The 12,995-nt window shown below is 30.5% G+C and overlaps 1 protein-coding gene across 2 annotated transcripts; it reads right to left on the reverse strand.

Annotated features, from left to right (window-relative positions):
• Positions 1-4,302: 4,302 nt before the first annotated feature.
• On the reverse strand, positions 4,303-6,207 carry LOC104819935 (probable WRKY transcription factor 17). 2 transcript variants are annotated; one of them, XM_010550246.2, is made up of 3 exons: positions 5,450-6,207; positions 4,765-4,890; positions 4,303-4,664 (listed from the first exon to the last, which is right to left on the reverse strand). In XM_010550246.2, the coding sequence occupies exons 1-3, from the start codon at positions 6,118-6,120 to the stop codon at positions 4,496-4,498; spliced, it is 966 nt and encodes a 321-aa protein (XP_010548548.1). In that variant the 5' UTR covers positions 6,121-6,207; the 3' UTR covers positions 4,303-4,495. The 2 variants fall into 2 exon arrangements, with proteins under 2 accessions (XP_010548548.1, XP_010548547.1); XM_010550245.2 differs by having other exon boundaries at positions 4,765-4,893.
• Positions 6,208-12,995: the final 6,788 nt, after the last annotated feature.

Raw genomic sequence — 12,995 nt, forward strand, 5'->3', positions numbered from 1 at the left:
TAAAATATGTTACAATTTTCTTTATAACCATACACGGTGTTGGGTTTCGTCAATGATATTAGTTCCGTCAATTTTAATATTGACATACACATATATTTCGTCAAATCATCATATTTCACCAAATCAACATGATATATTAGAAAATAAATAAAAATAAAAAATAAAAAAATCTTGAATTTTAAAAAAAACAATAAAATAAAATAATTTTTTTTCAAAACTTTTTAAAAAGTTTATACATATATACACACTTATACATATATATATATATAATTATATACATATAATATATACACGTAAATAAAATATAATATATCATATGTATATATGTATATATATGTATGTATATATGTATATATATGTATGTATATATATATGTATGTATATATACATATGAATATGTGTGTATATATATATATGAATATAAATGTATATATACACATATATATATGCATGTATATATATGAGTATGCATATATATATTTATATATACATACATATTCATATATATATACTTATTCAATATATATATGGATATATATGAATAGATGCGTATATATATGTATATATACGAATATGTATATATATACACATATATATATATATGCATACATATATATATATTCACATGACATGCATATATGTATATAGTGTATGAATGTGAATATGTATGTAGATGTATATATGTATATATAATTGTGTGTATATATGTATGTATCTATATAAAAGTGGGTGTGTATATATATATAATTTTTAAAATTTTATTTTTAAAAAAAAAATTAAAATTCAGTAAATTTTTAAAAGTTTTTTAAAATTCTGTAAATTTAAAAGTTTTTAAAAAATTATTTTATTTATTAATTTTTTTAAGTTCTGGAAAATTTTTTTATTTTTTTATTTTTTACTAGATTAGAATCCGTGCGATGGACGGGTGATTCTTTTTTTATATTTTGAGATGCGTATAAACTTTTGGTATATATAATTTTGAGAAAATAAATAAATTATTTTTTAATAACAGTGTACACAATAATATAAAATTATTGTAAGAATTATCATTTTTTATTATATAGTAAATTATATATGTCGTTGTTAATGTGTATTTGATGTCAGTATACAGATTATCATAGAAATGATTTCTTACTCATTTCAATTTCATGTTATGCGTAATATGTTTTTTATATCAATTATTTGTATTATATTTTATATAAAAAAAAGTTGATGGATTGAATGATAGAACGTCTGTTACGTTAAATATATTAGTAAACTCAATATAATAATGATATTAGTTTTTAAATATTAATCTATCAAATATTTCTAAAATAATTTTTGATTTGTAATTACCGATAATATTTATTCATTACTTTCATATGAATAAAACAATTATTGAATTAAATTATATAAAGTATTTACACACAATCATCGGCGTGATCATGATAAACAAATATAAATAATATGATTACTAGATAAATAACGATATTAGGAATTTTTAAATGACATATGCATATTATAAACTATTTATCATGTGTATATATATATATATGTATATGGTACACTTCAATTAATTTTATAATTATTCTACGTTGTGTAATTTTTTTTATATCAACAAATTTTAATATTTTCTTGGCAAGCATTGATGAACATGAGATTCCTCTTATTTATAACTAACCTTATGATGTTGGTAGTTCGTTGAAGATTCTCTGTAAACAATGTTGGTGACAGGGTGTAGGGACTACCAATCCTCGCTTAGGCAAAATATCCAAAATACTCTCTTTATACTAAAACTACTTCTACACATGCCCTTCTCCAGTTGTGACCTTGTGACCAGAATAATTGTATGGTTACATGGTCACATTGGTCACAACGTTAGATTTTTGATGATTTTGTCAAATGATTAGTATGATATGTAAGGTGTGATCATTATGGTGATTTGATATAATCACCATAAATTTAACGTTATGACCCATGTGACCATCATGTGACCATACATGAATTTTGGTAACAATGTCACGTTTGGAGAAGGGTATGTGTAGAAATAGTTTTAGGAAAAGAATGGTATTTTGGATAATACCCCCATTGCTTAGGACGCTTTTTAAATTTTACCTACACTAACTATTAGCTACGTGGAATTAAATGTAAAAAAAATATAATGACAAGAATTTTTCTCCTCGCTAAGCGTTTCTATTATTGATATAAGGGAAAAACCCCTAAAAACCTTAAACTTGCAAAAATATATACAAATAAATCTTCAACTTGAAAAACTGTCATTCAATCCCCGTACTTGTAACTTGTCACTGAATAAAACCTCGAACTTGCAAATTATAGTTCTAATAAACCTTTGACCGATTTGACCATAATTTCAAACGATCGAAAATCCACGTATTGACGGATTACTGATGTCATTTTTTAAATTAAATTGATAACGTGTATAAGGGGACATCAGCAATCTGTTAATACGTGGATTTCCGATCGCCTGAAATTATGGTCAAACCGGTCAAAGGTTTATTAGAGTAATAATTTGCAAGTTCGAGGTTTTATTCAGTGACAAGTTACAAGTTCGGGGATTGAATGATAGTTTTTCAAGTTGAGGGTTTATTTGTATATATTTTTTCAAGTTGGAGGTTTTTTAGGGGTTTTACCTTGATATAATAAAGATGACTTTTATTTCTATGCATTTTTAATTACAATTATTTATAAACCAATTAAAATCTAAAAACCATCAATGTAGGAAGCTTAGGTGGTTTCACCATATTATTGGAAATCCAACTTTTATATATATATATATATATATATATATATATATATATACGAAATATGATGATTTGACGAAATATGTGTGACGTGGCATGTTATGTCAACATTAAAATTAACGGAACTTAATGTCGTTTACGGATATGGGGAAAATTACAACACATTTTAAGATTTTGTGTAGGATTTTGAAAATCTTTAAAATCTGGTGTAATTTTTTTGTCAAATTAAAAATTGATGTAGAAAATTGAAACATTTTCGTAAATTAGTGGGGAATATAGGATTATCCTTTTGTAAAAAAATTTACCAAAAAATACAATAAAATAAAATTAGTTTTCTAAATTAAAAAAAAGGCATATCTTCAAACCCTATTAATCATATATTTAAATTTGTTGGATAGATATTTTGCCGAAAATAGTTATTCCTTATAGTTATGGGCATTTTTATTTGACATCCGCGGGTTTTCGAATACTCTTTCTCGCGGTTATCCGAAAATCATAACTCGAGAGACAACGAGATAAATAACGGGTTCTATGAGATAAAAAAAAATCCAAATATTTCGAGATCGGTTAAAATAGAAAATTATAAAAAATATTTCATTCATTTTTAGTATTCTACCTCTTTCTCACGAGTTTGCTCCGCCTCCCTCTCGATTCGATATGTCGTGCTCAGTATCCTTCTCACCTTTCGTTTTCGTCTGCCATGCTCAGCCTCCCTCTCTCCTTCGGTTCTCTCTCCTTTCACTTTCCTATTCTTCGACTCGGTAGATCTCGACTCTCACATCTCTCCGACGTTCGATAGATCTCGTTCTCCTTTGTCATGCTTTAATTAGATGGGTTAGGATCCCACGAGTACCCATCTCGACGAGGCCGAAATCGAGATCGATATACCCTAAAAAGTCCGGATATCCGCCCGTATCCACCCCTAATTACGGGTCATATTTCTTCTTCTTCTAGTTTTTTTCATTATTTTTTAGTTTAAATTTTCATATTAAAAAAGTATATCATTCGATTTCTAAATTATATTATCGATTTTTTTTCTAATTCACGTTCTTTTTTTCTAATAAACTTTTAATTTTTTTGTTAAATTTATATTTGATTTTCGGATTTATCATCCAATTTTTATATTAAATTTAATTCAATTAAAATAATAGTGTGGCCCAGTTTCATCAGGCACAGGATAAATTCGCGTCCAAAGAACTATTTTTCACTTTTCGTGGTGACAAAAAAAAAATTTATCACCGAAGCGATTTCGAAAAAATTGTTAGCCTTTCGCTTTGACGACTTTATCTTATAAAATTCGCATATATTATCTTCAAATACGATATACTAAAATTAATATATTGTCAATTTCAATATATGGACCCACCAATATGCTGTAAATTACAATATATTCAAATATGAATATGAACAAATGAAACGTTGACATTTGACAATAACACCCATCCAACTCACCAGAACGTCATTGACTTCACAACAATTATCAATTAGTCAACCGCCATTGTCTCACCGGCAAGAAATCAATGATCATTGACAAAATACTAATTATTCCACTAATATAATGTATAGATTGCAGATTTAAGATTTTGAAATTAGTTATTTTCAAGCCCAAACAAAAATCAACTTCTATTTTCGTTTAGTCTATAAATAAAAGAATTTACAATCAAACCCCTCTACTGCTCAGAATATTACAAACCACTACCCATCTAAACTCTCACGTCTCTAATTTCCACCCCCAAACTTTTCATTCGAACCAATCAAGCACTGAAACCACTCACACCCGGAGAAATATTCTCCTGCGACGCGGTCTGGTGGTGACGGTGCTCTCCTTCGTACGTCACGATCAGCATCGTCGGATCATCCAACGCTCGTTCCACGTGTTTCCTCGCCGGACATCCTCTGGAAGTACTGCACTTGTAATAACCCCTGCGACCAACAAAACGTAATCTCCACCGTCAGATCTCAACCGGACGAATCAGATCGACGCAGAATCAACGGCTGAAATACGCGGGTCTACTGTAGTTACCGTGGGTAAGGTGAGCCCTTGATCGGTTTCTGTCCGTACTTCCTCCACGAGTACTCGTCCGTTGGAATATCGGCGATCTTCGAACTTATCGCCGGAACCCTAACGGTCCTCTTCACACGATTCTTCCTGCTTTAATTTAAAAATAAAATAAATTAGCTTAACTTGCGCTGGATGAGCTAACGTGAACGGAGTGCGTTATGGGGTATAAAGATAGTCAACAGTCAACCCTAGGCTTGCAGAAAGCTTTTAACCGTCCCGAGATAAAAGACAAAAACTGTTCTGAAGCAGGTTCGATAGTGTCGTTTATTATTTACTTATTTCTTTACCCAAATGGTTAAATCTTAACCGACCGGTTTACTCGAACGGTTGAATTTAAAATAAATTAAATCAGCTTAACTTGCGCGGGATAAGCTAACGTGAACGAAGTGCGTTTTGGGGTGAAAAAGTCAACGGTCAACCCTTCAAAAAACTTTTAACCGTCTCTGGATAAAAGATAAACACTGTTATAAAGCACGTTCAATGGTGTCACTTTTTCTTTTACCTAAATGGTTAAATCTTAACCGGACCGGTTTACTCTAGTCGGTTCCCCTGTAAGTAATTAATTAATGAAACGGTGTCGCTTTGAACTTAATACTAAAGGTTAATGATGCAACGTGTCGGTGACAGAAAGGAATCAAATCCTTACCTCTTCTTGCAGTGGCACTTGCCGTTGCTGCCGCCGGAGAGTTTACCGGAGAAATCGACGGACTGTTCGTGCTCGAAACATCTCTTTTTATGTGGATTACCGGCCAACGGTGGTTTCCCGGCGGAAGCCACCGGAGGTAGGAAGATCGACGAGCCCTGTTTCCCGTTCGAGACACTTCCGTCGCCGGTGATCGCCGAAGAAATGTAGGAGGAGTTCATGGAGACGCTGAAGCTCTCCTTGGCGAACTCGAGCTCGGCCGATTTGGTTTTAGATCCAAAAACACTGGGCCTAGAGAAATCGAGCGTCACGCTCTGCTGATTCGTCTGAACGAAGCTCGCCGGAACAATCACCGGCGACGAAGACGCGATCGGAGGCGGAGGAGATACTGTCACCGGCGGAGGAGATGCGGCGGAGGAGGAGGAAGAAGGAGGGGAGGAGTGAACCGGTCCACGTCTAAACCGGGCGTGACCGGTTCGGTTGAGGAGGGAGATGACCTTCTTGAACTTGGAGACGGTGAAATCGGTGATCTCAGCGCAATCGACGTGATTGTTGGGGTGACGGTGGGAGAGGACACGGATCAGGTGCTCCATGCTCTTGAGGCCTTCCGACGCAGCTTCCTGTATAGCCGTTTGATCTTCCATCTTCGGGAAGCTCATGAGATCTACGGCCATGATGAAAGATCTAATTTTTCTTCTCTCTTTTTTTTTTCTAGGATTCTCAGAGAAACATTGAAGAGGAGAAATGAAAATGGTGGAGAAGGAGAAGGGAGAAGGCGTGATATAAGGGGAAAAGAAAAGGTGACCGGGTGACCGGGTCAGGTGCGTGAGTTTTAGTCAAACCGGGGAGGTTTTGATCCAACGGCTGAGGTTGAGTTGAAATTTTCCATGATGGAATAAAGCAATTTAAATAAAATGTGGGTCCCGCGTGTAGGCATTTTGTCGTGTCTTTAAAATAAAGGAATGTAGGCCAATTAGACGGACGATAACAAGAATTTTTTTTAATGGTTAGTTAAATTACGAAATGAATTATTACTTTATTTTATTTAGTCTTATTTGTTCCATAAAAACAAAAATTCTGAAATTTTATTTGCAATAATAAATGCAAGAGGCAACAAAAGGAATTTTAGTATTCGTTCCACCAAAATCAACACCTTAACTATTTAGATAATAGGTGTATTTCACAAACGCGCTATATATATATATATATATATATATTGTTTTTTTGTGAAAGTCTTACTATTGATTTTTTTGTTAAATGCGTAAACACATGACATAAAATAATTTCAATGCGTGTTTCAATCACCAAATAAAAATATTTAGATTACCTGATACATAACATATTCCTGACAAAATTAAAGCAGCTGAATACAGGGTGCGCACAATATTATATGTCAAACGCCACATTGCTTGACAATCTCATCGTTGCTTTGTACATATATATATATATATATATTATAATATGACCTACGATCATAATATTTTTTTTACATGATTCTTTTTATAAATAATGATTTTATAGGGTTGTACTCATTTTTTTTAATAGTAACAAAACTGTCGATTTTCAAGTTCTGCAACAAGTTAAAATAGTAAAAAAAATTATATATTCGTGCAAGAGTTTTACTGCTAATATTCACCAACATTTAAAAAAAAAGAGATATTCTTTACACAGATTTGAACTTCTAGAACCCGTTTTGACTTGATATATATATATATATATATATATTACTCAAATGGGAATAGTATTATTTCCTTGACTTTAATTCGACTAATTAATTAAGAGAAATGATGGACCAACCAGCGATAAAAAAATATTCAAAACATTATTATATGATGCAACAAATAGTTGACTATTATAAAGCAATCTTTATTCGATAAGAATAATAACGACAGGTGGATGATATTATTTCATATAATAAGAAACAAACAAACAAAAAAAGCTAATCACATGGACCCGTTTTCTTTTGTTTATAAAAAAACAGAGAATTGTTGACCAACACAGCAACTGGGGTAGTGGTCCCGGTGATCTCGTATCTGGACCGTTGGATTCATCCGAGACGTTTCCAGCCGTTGATCTGTGAATAAGACAGTTTACTACGGCCTTCTATTTTTTTTTTACTGGACATAAAAAGTTATTCCTCCACACAAATCACGATAAAGATATTCGATTTCAAATCTAAATTATTTGGAATATTTTTTAATCCTACTTTTGATGATATTCAGTTTCGAAATTGGGTCATTTGAATTTTATAATCTATAACTTAAATCGATGTTAACAAATGTTTGAATTTTAGATATTCCGTGAATATTTTCTAAATCATCGCCTGAAATCTATAAAACTGAATTTTTAAACCGAATATTCATATAATTGGTGCAATTATAGGCTATCCTATACACACATACTGAATTTATATATACATATATGAGAAATTGTATATTTTTTACAATTCTACTAAAAAACATCTCCAAGATTATCGAATTTTCCCACGTGGATGTCGATACTAATGACTAATAAATGTGACCGATTTCATTTTTTGGTGGTCCTAAATTTTGACATGAAAACAAATATGATTCTTTAAAAAAAACATGAATATCATAAAATCTCACAAAAAATGCAGATGATTTCAATCGAAACTTGGTTGTTCACAACTTCACATACCAAATTCAATCTAAGTTAAATCGAATAAAGCATACCAATAATGTTGTCAATATCATAACCATATTTAATATGGAAATTAATTGGATCTAATTTATTATAAATCAAATTAATCAAAATTGAAGTGGCTATGAAAATAAAAAAAAAAGGATGTAAATATTTTTTTAGAAAATAAATATATATTCTCCGGAAATTGAATTCCATCTAACTTAATTTTGATTTCAAAAGATTGATTAAAAAATAACAGATCCTCGGTGTTTATTAAGTTTCAATAACTCGATCCTAATTGCTGGATGATTTGTTAAACACATTAGGATTACAACAAAACAATATCAATGGACAAATTTTGTAGTCGAATTTAATATGTAATATGACATTTGTATAAAAATTAATTGGTATAATTAATTTCGCATTTATAAGGAAAGCCCATTACCAACAAACATTACATTTATAAAACCATATGAGATACTATCATTATAGTCACGTTTATACACACATACATATATATATATATATATAACGCGTTACGTGTGCAAAACAACGTTGGAGTGTGATTGAAAACACTGTTTTATTTTTTTGTCAATGAATAAGAATTATAACGTGGGGGTTGACCTGACCGGGTTACATGAGTGTCGTGCACGTCTCTTATATATATATATATATATATATATAAAAAAATCATATATAAATACCAGAATTTTTATAAAATTTTTAAATAAATATCTGAATATAAAATTCTCAAATAAATAACTGAAATTTTTAAAACTTCTATATAAATACTTAAAATTTTAAAAATAATCCAAATGAAACCAAAATTTATTAACGACGTTAAATTTAATTCGTCGATAATTGATTATTGAGCCGTCAACAAATATTATTTCATTTGAAAAAATTTTAAAAGTTGGGGTAGTTATGTGAATTTTTTAAAAAATTTAGATATTTATTTGGAAGTTTTATCATTTAAATATTTATTTAAAAATTTTGTAAAAATTCAGTTATTTATATGTGATTTTCTCGCTCTATATATATATATATTAATTTCTCTAAAATTGCAAAGGTACGTTTTAAATAATTGATTTTTTTTTGTGTTAGAAAAGTCTTATGTCTCAAGCAAATGTGATTAAGAATGAGAACGATGTGACAAAATCAAATACCAAATTCTTTATTTTTTTTATTTCCATCGTCAAAGTGTTTGTTTTCTTCCAATTTTTTTTAGGTGGCGAAATAAACATGTTCCTTAAATTACATGTTATATAATAATATATGCTCATAAATATCCGGAATTTGTGTTGTTTTCAGTTCTAACAATTTTTGTTCACAGTTTCAAGTTTAAAAGTTTATATTGGTTTGATTTTTTATTGAATTTCAATTCGATACAAATTCTATTCAAATTTTCTTGTCATTAGAAAAAAGTTTCCAATGAACTTGATTTAAAATAAAAAGATTATAAGCAATTAATTTATTATTATCCAGAAAAATAATAATTGAAATATAATTATATGTTATTTGATTCGATTTTATATATCCTAATAAAAGTACTCATTCATAGTTTTATCAATCAATTTCTATATAATAGAAACGTACTTTTAAAAAATATATATATTATTTACGTGTTCCAGCCATTATCCAATTGTCTTGAATGTTTGATATTACACGGCGAATTATGCGAAAAAAGTTCATTATTTTGTGATAACAAAATTCCATTAAAATTTAAAACTCGATTTTGACATATTAATTAGGCAAAACGAATCAGTTTTATTGAACCTAAAGATACCCGACAAGATTGGTCCTCCAACACTTCCATTATTTTTTTATAAAAGTCAATGAGAACACATACTATAATATACATACATATATATATATATATCCGAACCATTGTGTGTATATATATATATATTAATATGTATGTATTGAGAAAATCATCTAAACAAATACACAATTACATGAGACGTGTCATCACACGTGTAAATACATACGTACATATATATACTTTGGCACGAGTGTAAATTTTGATCCGAAGTGCGACTCGAACCCACCCAAAAAATATCGGATTTCGAATTTAAATATATCAATTAGAAAAAAAGAAATTGGGTCGATCTAAACCTAAAATCCTTGGATCTAGTGTTGACTCGGGCGGGTTGGACCGACCCAATTGACACCGTATTATATTGTATGACTAAAAATTATGTGATTAATCATTAATTATAAATATATAATATAAATTAATTTAAACTGTATCCTTATTGAAGTATTTCGATGGGGGATATATCTAAAATACCTTTCGGAGGCTATATCTACTTCCACTACTACCCTCTAAACAAAAAATTGAAAAAAAAAAAGAGTTGAATATGCCAAAAGACAATAAAATCCTTACATATTAATCAAAAGACAAAAAAAACCCTCTATTTTTTCAATTTAAAAAATTTATATTAAAAAAAATGTAAAGTTACGCAACCTTCTTCTTCTTCTCCCCCTCTCTCTCTCTCTAACTTTACTCTTCTTCTTCTTCTCCTCTCTCTCCTCCTAAAATTTTCTCCTCTCTCTCCTAAACTCTCACGATTTCAGCTCTCTCATTCTCTTTCAAACCTTCTAATCTTTTGCATTTTGTGCCGATTTCTCTCCAAAAAATCTATTTTCTATTTAAATCTTCGATTAGATTCAAGATTCGAAGAAAAAAACTGACGAGAGAGAAGAACATGGCTTTAAAATCATCTCGTTACTCATCTTCATCACAATCTTCGACCGAGAATGAAAACCGTATAGAGATTGTAGGGCTAGACAAAAATATGGTAGGTTAAACTTCAATTTTTTTCAGATTTGTTGGACTTTCAAATTATTGTTGTTGAATTGAAGTGTGATTTTGAGATTTGACCGATAGAAATTTGGGATTTTGGGTTTTTCAAATTTTTGGGGATTTTGACATAAAATATTGGGTTTGAAGTGAATTAATCAATTGAGTCATATGGTCATAGGGTTACAGTGTCATATAGGTCACATTGTGGTATGGTCACAGGGTCACATCTTCATATAGATTACAGGATTACAGGTCATATGGTGGTATGGTCACAAAGTCATATCTTCATATACGTCACAGGGTCACAGGTCACATGGTACCATGTCACACGGTCACATGGTACCATGTCACACGGTCACATGGTACCATGTCACACGGTCACATGGTACCATGGCACATGGTCACATGGATTTTGAAACATGATCCAGAATGCTAACATATATTTTTTTGTAGCGCATTGAGGAGACCATGTATGAGATACGACTCTGCGTTTTATAGAATTCGGTGACTTATATAGGAAGTAATTACATGGTTAGTGACACTATTTTCACAGAGCACATCAAGTGGTGGGAAAAATCGGACGACTTGCCAATTTTGGGCGATCTCGGACCCTACTCCAAAGGATATATTCCATTTGGATGTGCAGAAACATCGTTGACTAACTTTTATTTCAGCTAGAAATGACTAACTTTTATTTCAACTAATAATTTATCTCTTTTTATTATGAACATTAAGTATAACCTTCTTTTGTTTGTTTATTAGAATACTAAGTTATAATTTTTTTATGTTTTTTGTTTATTTATATATGAAACTATTTATAGAGTCAACAGAATATAGGTTGAAAATAGTAAACAAATGGATCCCACCGAAACTCTAAATTGTCAACCGTAACTTTTCTACACATTTGGATGATACTAGACTCCACCAGAAATATTGCATGTAAAAATTTTGAAAAAAAAATTGTTAGCGAACAAAATTTGGATTTAGGTGTTCTAAACTCAAACTATTATCATGTTCACATGGTCACATGGTCGTTCGACAAAGTCTTCTAAGAATAAAAAAAAGGAAAAAGGTCTAATAAATGAAGAAGAAGTAGAAGATGGGCGAGCAAAAGAAGACGAAGAACAACAATGACAACAAGAACAACAATTATATGTGATGACAATGTCACCAAGATGCGTGAGCAGTTGACAGCCGTCATATTTGTCAATAGAAATATTTAAAAATAGAATTAAGAACTTATTTATGTTATGAACTTATTTCTTTTTGTTATGACATTTTGTTTATTTATTATAAAACTATAGAATTTTATGTTATGATATTATGTTTTATGTTTATTTTATATTTGAACATATGAAGTGAAAAATATTGGAAGGTAAAAAATTTGGGTTGAAAAATTTTGGAGGAAAAAAAATGGGTCAAAAAATATGGGTTGAAATGTTGTGTCCCGCCAAAATTAGTGTTGAATTGTCAACCGTAACTTTTTTGCACACTTGGATTACACTGTGCCCCACCAGAAATATTACATGTTCAAATTGGGACCCACAATATTTCGGTCACAATGGGTCACAGCTGGTCACAAGGTCGAACCAGAAATATTACATGTTCAAACTGGGACCCACAATATTTCGGTCACAATAGGTCACAGCTGGTCACAAGGTCGATTTAGTGGATTCTTTCAAATGAATCGATCTGATTGTTATCACATCTTTCATATGCACCATTTTGAACTATATTTAACTATAGTAATTGAGTTATTCAAATTTTGTGTGCAAAAGTAGTTCTAAAAAATGTGATACATTAGTGTTCATAGTCTTTTATGAAGAATTTTGATAATTTTGGTCTTTTTGTATTACAAACTCGTTTTAACGTTTTGTAATTTTGTCATCAACATAATATTTGGGTTCTTTATACCTTATAATAACATACCAAAGCTTGGAAATTACGTTTTTACCTGTATTTATTTTCGTCACTTGGTCACAGGTCACATCCGGTCACAATGGTCACATAGTGTAAAATTGACATTGGTCACATTGGTCACATGCTGGTCACATGGGCCCCAACCACTACTTATATGAGATAATTTATTTACTGTTTTTT

This window comes from Tarenaya hassleriana, unplaced genomic scaffold, assembly GCF_000463585.1.
Source record: "Tarenaya hassleriana unplaced genomic scaffold, ASM46358v1 Cleome3, whole genome shotgun sequence".
Taxonomy (NCBI): Eukaryota; Viridiplantae; Streptophyta; class Magnoliopsida; order Brassicales; family Cleomaceae; genus Tarenaya; species Tarenaya hassleriana.